This window comes from Sphaerodactylus townsendi, linkage group LG02 (assembly GCF_021028975.2).
Source record: "Sphaerodactylus townsendi isolate TG3544 linkage group LG02, MPM_Stown_v2.3, whole genome shotgun sequence".
Classification (NCBI taxonomy): Eukaryota; Metazoa; Chordata; class Lepidosauria; order Squamata; family Sphaerodactylidae; genus Sphaerodactylus; species Sphaerodactylus townsendi.
The window spans coordinates 116,914,981-116,933,358 of NC_059426.1; the positions used below are offsets into that span (position 1 = coordinate 116,914,981).

Sequence of the window (18,378 nt, forward strand, 5' to 3'; positions counted from 1 at the left end):
GATATATAATACTTTGATGATAACAACTATGTCTCTTTTCAGATTGAAGATTGGCACATTCATCAACAACTGATGGTGACTAATTAGCTGGCAAAAATACAGTAACAGAAGGAGCCAGCCATTAAAAAACATTATCCTGTATGGTAGTTCAGCTCAATCAATGAACTTCACACTCATGTTAAGGGGTTCTGCTCTGCTGAGGGCTTAGAACAGGGTTTCCAACTCTGGCACTTCAGATGTTCATGGACTACAATTCCCATCAGCCTCTGAATTGTAGTCCATGACCATTTGAAGCACCAGAGTTGGACACCCCAGGCTTAGAACTATGGGAACAGGGATTTACACATTTAAAGAATGCATTCCCTTCTTTTTAGAATAATCCCTCCAAGAGATGAAGTAAACAGCTTGTTTTATAGAGATGTAGTCTTTTAAATGGAGGAAAAAATGAAAGCCACACCATATCCTTATATTTCTGTGCCTATTTTTTGTCGATTATGTAGCCCCCCCCCCCCCCCTTGTTCATGTAGATTTCAAAACCCACTAGTTTAGAAAGACATCCTTTTGTGTAGGTCTGAAACACAGGGAAACAAAATGTTGGAATTATTGAACACCAGATTTTAAGTAGATTTTAAAAGCACTTTGGTTTGCCTGCTAATAGCTTGCATTCAGACGGAATCATAATTTTTTCTTTTGAATGTATGGCATCATTTCTAGATAGACACTAGGACTGGCAGATGGGACTGCTTCCACATCACTGAACAATCAGGCAGTCTCCTACAAAGAACTTAAGGTACAGCTTGTGAACTGCTACAGCTAATTCTGCAACTTGTTGGCTCAAAGCTGCTCCTCTTTTGTCAGCACTACCCAAACTCCACAGGGTCCACCTCTTCATGGGGTATCGTTATACAAATTATACATACATGTAAAAAAATGAATACTCAGTGAAATCTCAAAAGATATGCCCTGTAGGGCTAGGCAAGCCCCAGTACTGATGGTGGCAACCCAGACCATTTTGCTTGGTCTAAATCTCTCAAGCAACCAAGTAACTGGCAGAACTGTGAGATAAGGCAACAGACATGGCTACGGCCCATCACTGCCACTTAGTTCTGCTCAGCCACCAGCAAAGTCCAAGGTGATTTTCTGATGTGAAGGCAGTGCCACTGGGTCTTCACTTGCTCCAAGAATGCCTGGCCAAGTACAACCCCTGCTCCCCTCATCTTCACAAGCAGACATTGCATGTTTATCCCCCAGTGCTTGGGCTAAAAAGAGAGCCCTCTGTGAGCTACAACCAGAAGTGTTACAGGCTAGAGCAGGGGTAGGGAACCTGCGGCTCTCCAGATGTTCAGGAACTACAATTCCCATCAGCCCCTACCAGCATGGCCAATTGGCCATGCTGACAGAGGCTGATGGGAATTGTAGTTCCTGAACATCTGGAGAGCCACAGGTTCCCTACCCCTGGGCTAGAGGGAGGGAAGGGAGACCTCTGCGAGCTACAACAAGACAGAGCTGCAGAAACTATAGACTAATAAAATCCAAAACTGGAAAACAGGGAAGAACACACATTTGAAGGATGACAAATGAACAAATCTATTGAAAGCAAGAGGCAGGGCAGTTTTCCAATGTCAGGTGTTTTTTTAAAAAAATGTAAGCATAAGCTGGGATTCTGATACCCTTTACTTGTTTACTAATGATCATTATACTTTTAGTCAAATAAGTGTGTCATAAATGCACGGGTGCTAAATTCCAATTTTTTTTCAGCAGAATCAATCATATTAGGATGTTGTAGGTTTTCCAGGTTGTATGGCCATGTTCGCCTGCATCTGTGGCTGGCATCTTCAGAGGATCTGGTAGCAGTACAGCAAGTGGAACACATATACCTGTGAAAGACCCAGGGTGGGAGAAAGAATCATTTGCAATTGTTAAAAGTGTTAAAGGTACAGTTTGCAAGTATGATTTGCATGTGTTGTGGAATTCCCCCATTTAACACTTTTAACAATTGCAAATGGATCTTCCTCCCACCCTGGGTATTTCACAGATTTATATAATTCATACACTCGTCTTCTACCAGATCCTCTGAAGATGCCAGCCACAGATGGTGAAACATCAGGAGAAAATACTACTGGAACACGGCCCTACAACCCGGAAAACCCACAACATCCTAGTGATTCTGGCCCTGAAAGGCTTTGACAATACGTCAATCATATTATTAGGCCTGGTGCCCAGCTGAGGAAAAAAACCCATTCTCTCTCCCCACTGCAGAACAAAGGAAGAGAATTCAGTCAGTGCAGGTGCAGCAGTCAGATTTACAATGATTCTCACCTCGGTGCCCACAAAGAGGTGGAAAGACCACAGGTAAAACCACCACACACACAATATGACTGTTTCATGGTTACTTACATTTTCCTTGAAACATTGAGAAAGACACACTATTAGAAGACAACATAGAAATGAAGACTTCATGAAATGCTTCTCTGATTCACAGATGCCACTGATTTCTGTACCTGATCAGATGTTGTTATCCTCCAGAGAGCTAACAGTATGTGTGTGTATGAGAGAGAAGATATAATTCTATCTAACTCTGTTTTGAACAAAAAAAATTCTTATGTTCTTATGAATCGTAAGCCTGAGCAGGCCCAGCAGATGTGTGAATGTATCTACAGTTTACAGAGAATTGCTTAAAGATGCAAATACAACACAGGCCTCATTTATTACAAGATCGTGCGTTGATGCCTTTCTGCTACAAGCAATATGGATTTTGCTATTAATCTGCCAAGGGAATAATTATATTGTGTTACAATAATCTCTTGCAGATGAACAATTTTGTCATCCGGTTTTCTTCTCCACATTCCACTTGCTCGTCTTATGAGGACTGGATTTAAAAACAGTTGTTCATTTATCCACTCAGCTTTATGCACCACACAACAGGTGATACAAAACCCTGCTTTGAGCCCATCAGACAGCATTGAATGGAATGCAAGACTGAACATTAATGTACTGTATTGCATTCAATCTCAGTATCATTAAAATAACATGGCTTTAATTTTTTCTGGATCTATCAAAAGAGGTTAACTCATTAGAAGGATAAATTATTAATATCAAACAAAATATCATGCCGCTTAAATCTCAGCTGTAATCATAGTCCTTCGGTTGCCTTTTAAATACACTCTGATTAATATTCCACTGATCATTTTGTTCCATTTTGCTTCAAAATAAAACTCTCAGAACTTCACAAGTCATTTTTGTAAGGCAGCAGCTGTTCTAATATCCATGTCCAGTAAAATGAGAGCAGTATAGTAATTAGAACATCAGGTACAATAAATAATCAGTGGAATAAAATTGCAGGAGGGCTCTCAATTTGGCAAATTCATTCCGAAACAGAGTTGATCACCTGCAAGTGTAGAAGATTATTATAATGGATAGTTCTATTTATAATAAATACACTCTGATGGGTTTGGCATTTCTTATAAAGACTTCATAAAAATGTGGGTTATAGTTGGTAGCAGGATTTTGTATGCTACAGCAGAGAACTAGGCATATGTACATTATTTAAGGTCAAAACCAAAAGAGCAAGCGTCGTTGGTTACCACTGTGTTTACAGGCATTTTGAGACTACTGTGAAGGGTGATGAATAAATCAAAATAACAACAACAACAACAACAACAACAACAATCCTTGTGCATTACAGATCACGCAGAAGTATCTGCATGTTTCATTTACTTATAAATTCTATTCTAGCATTGGAGTCCTGTTTGAATACAGAACGCTACTGTATGGATCACCAGACTCAAGTAACTGGGCACTGCTTGCACATGTGTGAGCATGTACACATATGCACTTATCTTCACAGAAGTGACTTCTGTCTGAATGTATTAAATTACCCAATAAACCAATTTAATTGTGAAACTTCATGTGATACACAAGTATTCTGGTTAAGCTGTTGGTCATAACCCATCCCTAGATGGGTTATGAATTTAGAATAGAAAATAAAGGGCAAACCTTAAACAGACAGAAAGAGCATACAACAATATTAGTGTACTAGCAGGAAAAAATAATAAGTGATCCAGCGACAATGTATGATCAACACTGGGATTCTCCTTTTGGCTAGAGAGATTTCTTATCACTATTGCTAATTGGCCAAACCCGCTCCCCCATTTATTAGTGTGTGTATAAGGAAGAACAAAAATGACACAGAGATTCTTCTCAAACAGTTTAATAGCAAATAAACAAAGGGAGGTACCACACTTGGCATATACAAAATGACTTCTTGTCGGTGTGTCTGTGCAATTAAAACAGCTTTAAGTTCCCCAGTGGGACAAAAAGAAATCACACACAAAGGAAAAAAATTCCTTAATACATACTCGCTCGTTCCAAACTTGTAACAAAACTTTCATTTTTAAATCCACTACACAAATTCCGTGATCAGAAAAGCAACATATGCTTCTGTTATTTTAAACCATTAAAGTAAAATCCATAATTTTTCTACAGAGTACAACACAATTTCACACAAAAAAGACATTTTCGTTTGCAAATTAAACAAGAAAAAGGAACAATTCAAACAAGGTAAAGAAAAGCTTTGCTACAACAGAATCACGACTGAGTTGATTAAATCCTGTCACTGCAGAACAGACTCTACATTTGGTCATAGTGGCAATTTGTTTTCTTGTCACATTTGTGAATCACTTTACATTGTTTTCTAGTAGAAAAGGCAAAAAACTGTACAAAACCCCTAGTGTTAAATATGTTTGTACCAATAAAAAAGCCCACAGGTTTCCAAAATGTAAATTTTCTTTTTTTAAATTATTCACAAAAAGCAGCCAGAAATAAAAGGCAGCTGCTGCTTTACTGTCTCAAATCCATTAAAACCACCACAGAATAATTAAAACAACCAAAGTAAGAAAGGAAAGAAGAAAGAAAAGGAACATCCAATGTTTGGCATTTTGATTTTCTCCAGAGTTTTTTTTCCCCACAGGTTTCCCCGCAGCTCCTTATGGAACTGAATGCGCATTGTAAAGAAATGTATTGGCAAAATTATTCAATATATTGCAGGGCCTGGACGTCCCCTGCCATATGACATCCCTGTGCATTGCGACTTGAGCCTGAGAGCAACCATCTCACAGCTGTACCCCCAGATAATGCAGCCATAACCTTTTCAAGCAACTCATTCTCAAAAAGGTGATGATTACAAGACTGAGCTAACTATGCATATTCATCTCACAAGCATGGAGAAATTATTTTCACCAGCATAGGGCAGAGAATTGTGTCCAAACCAGTGGAACAAATTAGCCCTCCACCTGGCCTAGAGATAGGTCTCCCATACAGTCCTACTCACCAAAAAAATTCTTCATGCTCTTTCCTTCTGCCAAAGCTTCTTCCTAGTTCCTCACACTCCTTTGCCCTGTTGTGTGATGAGGCACCTACCACAGCATTTTCTTGCAAGTGCTGCAAAACCTCAGTACTAAGTCTCAGATTCTATAATAGGTTTATGTGCGCTAAGGCTAAAGCATGCTTCCCAGAGAAGGAAGATCTGCCCTATTTTTTCCTCATGTCAGAAAGAGGATGACCCCCCCCTGCATGACTCCTTACCCAACTTAAGAACAAAAATCAAACAAAAATATCTCCAGAGAGAGATTCCCCAGCTAAGGCCTGTGAGAAAAGGAGCTGGGGTTGGTACCCTGTTCAGGTAACAGCTAGTAGGCTGTTATATTGTGCTTGTCACTTGGGGAAAGAGCCAGCAGTTTTGTGCCTAGGCTTACAGATCCCTTCTATGGGATACACAGAACATGCTACTTGTGTGAAGACAGGAGAACCAATCAATCTTCCATCTCCTTAGATATGATGGTATTAAACCTCACACAGCAAGCCACCTATTAAACAAGAGGTACAAATTAAGGCTACCCCAAAAGAGCTTCAGCTCCAATGGATCTTAGAAGCAACATTACTGTGAACATCCCACCCCTCCAGCCAATCTTCTATCCCTGCCACCTCCATTACCACCAAAACAGTGCATGAAGCACCTACCCTGAGACCTTTCCATAGATGTGATGACACAGCAAGGTACAGCTACTGTGTAAAGCAGTCCAAATGCACAGGAGATGCCCTTACGTGACACATGACCACAAGTCTGGCATCCAAAAATGGATAGCTCTGAAACCTATTAAATTGCTCAGTTTTTGCACAAACTATAGAAAACAGAGGTGAAGGGTGTATATATTACGAGATTGTGAAGAACACAGCAGGAAACATGCAAAACGTTTAGAAGGGCATATTTGAGTTTGTAAAAAAACAAAACAAAAAAAAACAAAACCCAAAATCTCACAGTTTGCTGAGGAGATTGTAGTTACAAAAACTAAGCATGCTAAGGCTTAACAAAATACAACATCAACTTTGATTAAACTTTCACTGCAGACAGAGGCTGATAATCACACAGGAAGGAAAAAACAGTAAGTGCCAGGGCAAAAATGCAGCTACAATCAGGAGAAAGTGTAGTTCAAGTGTTTTCTGCTGAGGCTACTCAAGTCAAAGAATACATGCCGTCTCCTCAAGCACAAAAAGTAGATTCAGCAAAATGTGACTAGAAGCCTCCTGAAAGTTTTAAGTTGCATCTTTTTACTTTTTCCTTCAAAGATCTGTTTTAAAACTAAGCACACAGAAAAAACTAAGCCTAGAAGTGATTGGCTGTATGATCACAGAAATACAAATACTCCACGAGGTATGCTAGCAAGGCTGCTCTGAAGACAATTACAAAGAATCAGAATCACAAAATCAAGTGGTTATCTTACGAAGTTCTAGAAAAATAGAATTCTTTTATATTCAAATGCAAGTTTAAATATTCCCCTTCAGCAGTCTTTCTAGCAAAACCAATTTGGCAGCACAAAAAAAGGAAAGAAACAAAAAGAAAACAAACATAATAAAAATACACGTCAGCATCAAAAGTCAACACAAGGTCAAAAGGTGAGAGTTCAAGCATCAGAGAAGCTGAAGAGACAAGGATTTGGACGATGTACTTGAACGCCACATCGACATGCTTTAGGCACAACGATGAACAAACGGCAGGAATCTAGAAAAAAACAAACCAGAAAGAAGGAGACCCACTGAGTTACACAGAGCAGTACATCCAAACAGAGAGAGAGAAAGAACAGGAATGGGCACTGTACAATGAGACCTCTCGGGGAGGGGAATTGACAGGGAAGGGCAGCACATGCCAACAATGAACAAGTAAAAGTTGAAGTGCATTAAGACACCAAATAAATGTTACACTGTCAGATACCAAATGAAAGCAGCGGTCTGAGATTTCCTTGAGACACTGGCTATAGATTGGATTATGACTGGCACCCAGGTGGCTGTGCATTTGCTACTACCCCAATCTTGTGCTCCTGCTTGAGGAAGATACCACTGCAAATTCCTGCTGGTAAAACCACTCTCCATAAAATATGGACCCCACACTCACACCCATTCAGGGAGATTAAGAAACAGGAGACACAGAAGGATTCTTTGGGGAAAGGGGTTCAATTTTTGAGACACTTTCTTCTTTCCTGTTACAGGATGTGCTTCTGCAGCAGCAGGTCCAAAAATCCATCCTACATGTTTCAAGCTGTTATGTAGAAAATACAGATGCTGGTTGTTGATTTTTAGCATCAAGAAAAAGATCACATACAGGAACTGAAACGCCTATAAAATAGGAGGGAATTAAGACTTGATTGCAAGCTAAGACTTGCCCCAGCTTGAGCCCTTTTATACTATGAAACTTGAAAGAAAATGTTTTCAATTCTTTCAATAAATAAATCCTGCTCCCTGACTTTGAGAGAAAGAATTCTGGACTCTCAAAAACTGTACAGTCACTATTGTCAATATGAGCGGGAGGAATTTTGTCTGCAGAGATTTTCAGAGCTGGGACCACTTGCAAGTGTAAATTTACTCAGGATCGTCAGAAGGCATTAAACAGAGATTCTACAGACTAATTACAGTCAAAGGCATATTACACCATCCTGAACTAAACAGACGCTTGGTGTTACAGCTCATTAACTAAAAACAGTCTTCTATTTTTATGTGTAAATTCTTAAAGGATTTTGACCGATCTGTTCACAAGGACTAAGACATAATAGGGTAGATAATTTTAGCATCATCTTGGCTGAGTGAAAAAAGCAATATGTTTCATAAGAGAATATAGTGAGGCTTAACTGTGCAGGCTGAATATAGTCTTTAAGACTTTTTTTGTTCATAACATGTGAGACACCAAGCAGAAGAAGAAAAGTGGATTGTATCCTGCAGATCCTTGTAAATATGTGCATGACTACATAAAAACACACTTGGGTTAAAAAGAAAACTTTATATGGCTAACTCAATCATAGCTGTCCACATGGAATTAATTATTTATTTTCTATGAAAATAAGATAGCTCTTTGGGAAGAGATTCTTTCAGTATTTCTCCCATGAATGTCTGCCCCCAAATAACATATTTTACTTTAATGTCATCCTTTATTTGCTGCAGTTTCACACTCATATTAGCAAACACCATCAATTTCTTCAAAGGATTTAAAATATGTCTAAAATTTTCTTCAAAGTTAAATTCAGGACTTGAAAAAAATCAAGCAACTAAAATAGGTGCACTTTTAAATTTGATCTGTTTGTTGTACAGGCCAAAACACAGATGACTGATATAATTTGCCTCAGAGTACCAGCCAATAAGATAACATCCAGGCTGCCTGCCAAAGGATCTGTTCAATTCTGAAAAAGGGAAAGTAAGGGGTGGAGGGAGACACTGGGGTGGGGGGGGGGAGGACGAGTCATGGCATGACAAACTGGATCAAACTTACTCTGTGAAGAACTCTATTCCAAACACTTTTTTTTTTTTGCAAAGCATGCATAGCAAGATCAACTAAGCGAATGAAACTGAGAAGAAAGGCATATTTGGGTTCAAGTTTTCTAATTAAAGTAATTCAGAGAAGTACCACTGAAGGCACAAGGACTTGTCAATATATATCAAACTTCTGATTCTTCAGATCTATTATTTATTTGGCTTTTATCCCGCTCTTTTCCAACAAAGTCAGCCTCAGGGCGACTAATTTTGAAAGATTTGTTTTTGCATCAGTATCATTCAGGATGAGAACACGAATACAGATCACAATGCCTTACAGGAAAAATTACATACAAATACTATAATCTAAATTTAACCAGAGGCATTTGCCTCTATGGCCATGATGAATGCATCTAAACAGCACATGAAAATTATAGATATTACACAAAAGGATTACTGAGCAGATAGTTTATGGAAAAGCTATCATGGATGGACGAAAGAAAAGCAAAGGCAGGGATTCAGAAGTGGCAAGGGAAAGAGAAGATTCTGGAAGGAGTGACTATAAAGAAACTTGAGCACAGTTTTCCTCCTTCACTGGTTCACAGCATTAATTATTTTCCTATTTAGCAGTTTGTCCAGCTGCAAACAGGCCACTGAAAATCAGTAGTTTTATTTATGCACACTGTTGTACATATGTGTAAAACAATCATATTCAGGATTATGCAAATCCTGGCCTTTCCAGTGAAATAATTTAGATAATAAATATCTCCACCCTGGAGCAGTATAAAACTTCTATAAAAATAGAAACAACATTCTTGGTTATATCAGGTTGCAACTGGAGCAGCTGCTCCCAACCATGACCTTTTTTTTTCCTGAAACGAATATTATTTATAAAAAAAATCCCATGACAACTCTGGAAGTCTCAACACTCCAACAATTTTTTTCTCAGAATATCAGGACACACTTTTTCTAGTGCACAAAATTCAAATGTATACAGTTCATCTAAGCATATGCATATACTTCTGAATAGACCCAAATAATTAACACAAAAGGGTACCACATGCCAGCATAAATGGGAAATTTGGCAATCTGACCATTCAACCTCTGCCACCCCTATGTACACTTTATAATACTGACAGTTGAATTTTTACCATCAGTCCAACAAGGTTACAGAACAGTATTCACCAACAATACTTCCAGATTTACTAGAAAAAAAATAACTTGGACCTGAGATGGATGGCCTTATACCAGGGGACCCAGTCCCTGGTTATGCCCAGTCCTAGTAGCGAGCCACACAGTGCCTGACACATTTTAACAATGCATTTCAGGCTTGATGGGCCTTTAGGCTCCTCCTGATGGGAGTGGGCAGGAAGCCATTTTTAAAATCTGCTCTCTTCTCCTCACAGGCAAATCTTCTCAACATCTGATTCCCGAGAGTTACAGGATTGGTTGGTGCACTGTGAAAAAACACACTCACCAAATGCGAGCACATAGAAGAGAATAATTGAGGAAGAAGGAGCAAACTAAATCTATACAAAACACCGTAAACTTTCCCACTGAAAAGGGTGGATTTTTGTGGCTCCAGGGATAAGTGCGATAGTGACTTCCTACCATGGCTCAGGCCAGAATGTCAAAGTTCCCTTTAGTCCCAATTCATCATTGTGTACAAAAACACACACAAACACTTTAACACTTTGGCAAATCCACAAGTGTGTGGAATAGTAGGTGTGAATTAGAGGGGAAAGAATTTTGACTGAGTTGTGTATGTATTGGGCTGCAAACACTGTAAGAAAGGAAGGTCATCAAGATTCTGTGCGAACTCAGCATTCATGTGTAGCCCTTTCAGTTGTATATTAGCACCTATACTCAAAGGAGAACTGCAGATCAATAATGGTATATGAAAATAAATTAAACATTGACCTTTGGGACAATTAGATTTAGGACATCTCAGCTTTCAGATGCAGCAAGAAGAATGTCAGCAATCAGAGCAACAAGACTTCTAAAAGACATCTGCCAGTTCAGTTCTAAGGGGGTTGTAAATTGTGCTTTTGAATACTGATTCTACGATCATTTTGTATGTACAAGCTGTGAAACTCGGGTGGAAATAAAGTAGAAATTTGATTACAACATTCAAAATGTGAAGCAGTAAATGAATTAAAGCCAGGAGTTCCTCACTTACAAAGCTTTATGTCTCTGCATTAAACTCTCTTGAGTCAAGCCTAGTTTTCATCAAACAAGGCATAACAGTGAGAAATTGGCTATAAATTTTAATTTTCGCTGGATGGTAAACATCTGATAAAAGGACATCACTGGATCATTCTGTAAGCTACCACCATACCCACTGGCCTATACAAACATGACAGTATTATAGTTACTGCAGTTTTCCTTGAACATGTGAATATTTTTGCCCAACTACTTTTCTCCCTTTCCAGAGACTGTCAGAATGAACCCCTTCCATAAGGCATCGGGGAAACTAAGAGCCTGCAAAGACTCCGGTGGATGGAGAGGGAAGATGGCCTGTTTCCTAACCACCAAGTATTGTGGATCCCTCCTCAACCCATTTAATCAATGTTACTTGGGGACCTTTCTCTTTGTGTCAGAGTCATGCAGTGTCAGTTCAGAATGCATCTACTACCTTCCCTTCTGTACCCCCTGCCCCAGTGGCTGGCATTGGTCCTTCTCAACACACACTGGTTACAACACGGCAAACTTAAAAAGATCACCAATATGGCACCTAAACTCCAAAGTAAAACACTGGAAACAAAAGCACAAACTTGTCCTCCATCCGAAGAAGAATTCCCAGTAGAGGCTGTAGCTGAGTCTTCAGGAGAAGATACAATGCAACGTATCAGTTTCCATGACTGTAAAAATACAGCCCTAAGAGTTTGTGAATCACCAAGCGCACTCCTCCCCAACTTACCAGAAGATCCTTCTCACTCCAGTTCCAGAGGGGAGGGGTGCTCAGTATGGCTTGCTGTCATTCTTAGAGCGCTTGAGCTGTACTTTCAGTCGTTTCATGCCAATTTGAAATCCATTCATTGACTGGATGGCAGCCTGTGCAGAGACTGGATTGTCATAACTTACAAAGCCTGAGAAAAGGAAGGCAGTACATGAGAAAACATGTTGGAAAAAGCTATGACGATTGCAAACTGATAATCTGCTTACAAAATTCAGGTATGTAAAAAATGGGATTTTAAACAGTCATAAATGAGGCTAGTTTCCCTACAAGATGGCTCAAAGAGAAGAAGGATGCTGCTCTGACTTTCTCCCCTTGTTAAAATAAGGAAGTCCAAAAATAAATATAGGGGTCTGGCCCTATTCCCCAGAGTTAGGAGCATCAAGTCTGAAAAAAAAATGGCACTAAATTGGAAAGTTTGGCCTCCATTGCACATAAACAAAAGATCACTCACTCCCTCAACTGGTAGGCAGTCTGGTAAATCTACAACATTGGTGGAAGTATCTGAACTCCTTAAAACAAATGTTACAAGTAAAATTATTTTGCAATATTGAGGAACTATGAACATTCATTAGGAATAGCATTACATTCAGTAGAATTAAGGAAAGAAGTGCTGCAGCAATACTGAAATGAGCGACGCAGACAACCAGAAGTTGCAAGAGTAAATAAATGAATCCCTTGGGTGTCTACCAAATGCCTTCCTAATAAATAAATGGAGCATATTTGGCGCTACAGCAGGAGGGGGGAGACAAGGAAGTCCTGTTCACAGCTGCAGATCCTTTCAATTTGCAAAAGATGTTCAAAATGTCATTAAGACACATAGAATGTTCTTTACTCCTGTTATCTGAAGAAATGAGCTGCAACTCATGAAAGCTCATACCCTGCCAGAAATTTTATTTGTTTTTAAGGTGCTACTGACTCTTGCTCTTTTGTACCTTTACTCCTGTGTTGGCTAAACAGGATTGCACTTGGCTGTAACTGCTGTTCATTGAGTGGTCACCTGTGCAGCTAATACAGGTAATGTCCATGCAAAGAAGTGTGGAGAACTACCCTGGTATCACATATTTTCAGAAAGGAATGGTTCTGTCTTAGTGCCTTTAGCTCACTGACATGTCTGGCTGGTGTTTGTTTATTTAATTGGTTTGGTATGCCGCTCAAGACAGCTTCCAGCAAATATAAAATACAACATTAACAAATCTAAAATCACGAATCGAAGTTTAAACAATTAAAACCAGATCTAAAATCCTGATAGCAATTATGTTCATCAGAGTCACTCTACTGGAAGAAAAAAAAAGAGAAGGAAGGAAAGCAGGAGACCAAGCTGATGGAAACCATAGCTGCCTCAACCATAACCCTGGTGGAACAGCTCTGTCTTACAGGTTCTGTGGAACTACATGGAATCCCACAAGGCCAGGGCCCACTGGACAGAACGTTTCACTAGGTTGGCGCGAGTGCCGAGAAAGCCCTGGTCCTGGTCAAGGTCAGCTGGATATCTATCAGGCCAGGGATCACCAGAAGATTTTCATTTGCTGAACAGTGATCTTTGGGGGACATACCAGAAGAGATAGTCCCATAAATATGCTAACCCCTGACCATTTAGGGCTTTGAAAGTAAGAACCAGAACCTTGAACTTGATCCAGTATTCTACCTAGAGCCAATGCAGCTGGTGGATCACTGGTTGAACCTCCACGGGGTCCCTGTAAGTATGCTGCTGCATTCTCCATCAGTTGGAGCTTCTGAAGCAAGCCCAAGGGCAGCTCTGCATAGAGTGAGTTGCAACAGTCGAATCTAAAGGCGACCATTGTGTAGATCATGGGGCAGGTAAGGCACCAACTGTCTCACCTGTTGGAGATGATAAAATGTCGGGCGAGTTACAAGCATAACGTGAGCCTCCATAGTCAAGGAGGTATCAAAGTACATTTCCCAACTCTTGATAGTTGGTGCAGAATGTAGCTGAACTCCACCAAGAGTCAGTAGGGGTGGGTAGCGTGGTGGCCAAGTTTGCAGATGATACCAAATTATGTAGGGTGGTGAGAACCACAAAGGATTGCGAAGAGCTCCAAGCGGACCTTGATAAATTAAGTGAGTGGGCTCAGAATTGGCAAATGCAGTTCAATGTAGCAAAATGTAAAGTGATGCACATAGGGGCAAAAAATCCAAACTTCACATACACGCTACAGGGGTCAGTGCTATCAGTCACAGACCAGGAAAGGGATTTAGGCGTCTTAGTTGATAGTTCCATGGGAATGTCAACTCAATGCATGGCAGCTGTGAAAAAGGCAAACTCTATGCTGGGGATCATTAGAAAGAATTGATAATAAAACTGCAAAGATTGTCATGCCCTTATATAAAGCAGTGAATGCTGACGCTTGGAGTACTGTGTCCAGTTCTGGTCGCTGCATCTCAAAAGGATATTGAGGAGATAGAAAAAAGTGCAGAGAAGGGCAGCTGTGAGGATGATTGAGGGACTGCGGAGCACCTTCCTATGAGGAGGAAGCTGCAGCGTTTGCAGGACTCTTTTGAGGTTTAGGAGAGGAGAGCGGACTGAGGGGATATACGATTTGGAGAGTCTACAAGAAATTATGCATGGGGTAGAAAATGTTGACAGAGAGAAATTGTTCTCTCTTTCTCACAATACTAGAACCAGGGGGCATACATTGAAAATGCTGGGGGGAAGAATTAGGACTAATAAAAGGAAACACTTCTTCCACTGCTAGCGTGTGATTGGTGTTTGGAATATGCTGCCACAGGAGGTGGTGATGGCCACTAACCTGGATGAAAAGCTTTAAAAGGGCCCGGACTTAGACAGATTTATGGAGGAGAAGTGGGTTTATGGCTACCAATCTTGATCCTCTTTGATCTGAGAATTACCTGCAAATGCCTTACCAACAAGACCAGGTGATGGGAAGGGCAACAGCCATGAGAAGGCCATTGCGTTCACATCCTACATGTGAGCTCCCAAAGGCACCTGGTGGGCCACTGCGAGTAGCAGAGAGCTGGACTAGATGGACTTTGGTCTGATCCAGCTGGCTTGTTCTTATGTTCTTATGTTCTTAACTGCCATGTTATTGCTACTAGATAATTTTTATAGTGAGTAAGCAGGAGGGACAAGGGGCCACTGGTTTGAATGATTAGCCCATAAGTTGAGTGAGCACCAGTGAGAGGCGCCACTGAGGAACTGAAGGTTGAACTGGAGAAAATTGGTTCAGTAACCCTTTGAAGAACTATTTTGAGTCCCTCTTGTATTAGCAGAGACCTTTTGTCAACCTGAAAATGGAAACATGCTACAGTCACTATTGAATTCTGACGGATGCAAGACTTTGACTAGGTTTAGGACATGTTTGAGAACCTTCTCTATTGGGCAGTGGACTGTGTCCCAACCCTGATCAGTGGCCCATGGACTCAACTGTTCCCAAATGGGTGAATTTGAGAACCGTGGAAGGTTTTCCGGCACTGAGCAGCATGTCCTTGGAAGGTTCAGTGAATTATCTTGGTTACTGAATAAGCCATGCTGTTAAATGCAGACTGCCAAGATTCAGATGGAGGAAGGCTGTGCTCCTGTGGGAGAGGAATGTAACTGCTATGGGACATTGCCAGTAGTGCTGGGAACCGTGATTGTCTGGGCCTGAGGGGACCCATCAGGATAGCAAATGTGTGTTGTCTCATTTGGTAGAGGACCCTGGAAATTAGAGATAACAGAGGAGAGGAGACATATAGCAGATTGGAAGGTGTCTCTTAGGGAGTGTGATTCTCATGCAAACAGGGAGCACACGGATTTGCATTTCCTGTTCTAATGGCAAAAATGTCTATGGTGGGAGCTCCCCTAGAGTGGAAAATTATGCCTAGAAAAACCCAGTTGAGCTCCCATTCATTTGATGTAGTAGGATACAACTGAGGTCATCCCCTAGTCAGCTGCTGACCCCTGCTATATGAACGGCCTGAATGGAAGCCTTGCATGCAGCACCACCGATGAAGGCCATTAACCCTAGTAATCTTTGGATTAAGATGGCAGGTTGAAAATGTGTCTTTTGGCATTACTCAGGGAGGTAGGGACCAAGCCCACAGATTTTTCCACGGGCTTATTTGGATCTGGAGTGGTCAATTTCAGTCTCGGAACTGGTGGACCTGCGGTTGCTCAGATTCTTCTATCAATAAAGGAAAGTGGTGTAGTGCTCGGATATTTCTCCTGAGCACTGCCAGATAGAAGCTTCTTTCCAAAGGAGGAAAGCTCTGTCACGACTTGCCTTTGGAGTGAACTGGTGACAGACCAGAGGCGTAGCTAGACCAGAGTGCACCCAGTGCACTCTGGCTTTTGCACCCCTCCCCCCCCAGTGCTCTCCCCTCTGCGCACCCCACCCCACCCCACCCCACCCCACCCCACCCCACCCCACCCCACCCCACTTATTTTTAGGAAAGGAGCAGGCTGGAGAAGAAAGCCGGAAGCCTGCCTGCGTTGCCTGGGCCTGGTGGAAACTACATTTCCCAGGAGCCCCTGGGAATGTAGCTCCCATGAGGCCCAGAGAACGCTGAGCAGGCATTTTCGGCCTGTCTCCACCTGAAAGAAATGCAATGAGAATGGGATGGTGCACCTAGCCAGGGGTGGTCTTTCTGCAAGGATTTCCCCCCAATGTGATGACTAGAGAATGAATTAGCCAGGGTGTGTGGAGTACACCCTCCAGCCCCCTGGTGGCTTTGCCACTGTGACAGACAGAACAGCATGATATGTCGTGCTCTTTGCCAAGCCATAGTAGGCATTGTTCATGGTCATATGAGTGGGGGATTTTTTAACCTCAAGACCTGCATTTCTTTAATAATGCTTTTTGTGCCATTCTGTAGGCTACAGACTCTTCTTAGGTTGAGGAAGTAAATTGATCAGCAGTGATTGCTGGTGAAACAGTGGTAGCAAAAATAGAACTGAGGGAAGAGCATTCTGCCCACTTAAGCCATGCTGAAAAAGGTGGGAAGCAGTGTGGGCTTGAGGAACAGAGCACCCCTAGGCACTTTGAGCTTCAAAATCCTCTCAGCAGCAGACGTGCACATGTGCAGTACCCATGTGCACAAGAAAATGAACTTTCTAAGATGTTTATACATAAATGTTATTATGTCTATTATTACACTTTCATTCTCAAGGACAAGTCACTTTCAGGTTAATTCCTTCCAGGAAAAAAGAGGTAACATGTTTCTGTATGGTATTAAATTATTGTACCTCTTTCACTATTCAAGACTCTCATATTCAAGGTATTCCCTCCCTAACTAGTTGGTTTTTCTATAATCTCCCCTTCTTCAATAACAAACAAAACACACACACAACTTGACCCAACATACCAAAGCACTTGCTCAGATTGGTCTGCTTGTCAATGAAAACCTTGGCAGAGACAACATTTCCAAATGGCATGAACATCTGAAGCAGGTCTTGGTCCCCAAACTCCTGGGGGAGGTGGTAGATGAAAAGATTGGCTCCCTCTGGACCTTCAACACATTCATTTAGAAACAAGCTCAACAAAAACATAATTCCTTTGGCTTTCACCAATTCATAACATTGCCCATACTTGAATCTTAAAACAACTCTGTGCTGGATTCTAGAGACCACTAAGACTTACTCAATTCAAATTCTGCTAGAGAAAAGGCAGGCAATTTCCAGTCCTAACACAACACTAAACCACATGCCTTGATTGATATGAATCAAAATGTGGCTTTTCCTTGACTGCTTCTCCAATTATTTTCCAATGAAATCATCACTGGTTCATTATAACTGTTGCTAACTGGAGAATATGAGATACAGAAACAAAGCTTAATGTACTGGCAAAGGCAATACTGGTGTCTAAGTAGGAAAAAGTCGTATATGAAAATAAAGGTGAAAGGATGCGTGCAATATCAGTTCCTGTGCTTCAAATCACCTCAAGTCAATCAGTGCTGCATTCATCACCAGGTCTCGATGCTTAGTACATAAGTTTGTTTACGTTCTTTGTAATAGCAAATATCTGATAAAAACTAATAGAATTAACCGGTTCTGGTGGGTTTTCCGGGCTGTGTGGCCGTGGTCTGGTGGATCTTGTTCCTAACGTTTTGCCTGCATCTGTGGCTGGCAACTTCAGAGGTGTATCACAGAGGGAAGTCTGTTACACACTGTGTGTAACAATACATTAAGTCTTCAACAATACATTAATAGAATTAATCTAAGCTAAGAAGCTATAGCTACCTCAACCACAAAATTACTAAGTGGCCTTAGGTAAGCTGCTATTGCTCTCAACCTTAAGACCGCACCCCACCAAGGATAACACTGGCCTTGTCACAAGGGTTGTCACAAGGGTTATGAAGAATGTGCATGACATGCTTTACACACCTCTGTGAAAAATTGTGCTCAAGAAAATGCTCTGTGGACTGCACAATGTGTAAAGGATACCCACATACCACCACTACTTCCCACCTACCTTCCTTTTGACTTCCTGCTGCACCAATACTCTGCTGTGTTAACAGACTCTGGTTATAGAGTGTGGGCAATGCAGCAGCAGCATACTGCTGAATCCCAGAGTAGGCCTGAGATAGGGCCTCCATTGTGCTGCCTGTGCCATTTGAAAGGCCACTACTGCCCAGTCCACCATTTAAGGCTGCCATTCCTATGCATGAAA

At 41.1% G+C, this 18,378-nt stretch overlaps 1 protein-coding gene across 7 annotated transcripts in view; it reads right to left on the bottom strand.

Moving 5' to 3' along the window:
* Positions 1 to 4,194: 4,194 nt before the first annotated feature.
* The window catches only part of CELF1 (CUGBP Elav-like family member 1), a 51,041-nt gene continuing 36,857 nt past the window's right edge, over positions 4,195 to 18,378 (bottom strand). For 6 of the 7 annotated variants that reach the window (XM_048483917.1, XM_048483916.1, XM_048483912.1 and 3 more), the window contains 4 exons: positions 18,181 to 18,366; positions 17,075 to 17,218; positions 11,714 to 11,882; positions 4,195 to 7,057 (listed from right to left, as the gene is read on the bottom strand). In XM_048483917.1, the coding sequence (XP_048339874.1) occupies positions 11,755 to 11,882; positions 17,075 to 17,218; positions 18,181 to 18,366 (458 nt within the window). In that variant the 3' untranslated portion in view covers positions 4,195 to 7,057; positions 11,714 to 11,754. Of the gene's footprint in view, positions 11,615 to 11,713; positions 11,883 to 17,074; positions 17,219 to 18,180; positions 18,367 to 18,378 lie in introns of all 7 variants that reach the window. The other variant, XM_048483911.1, reaches the window with a different exon arrangement.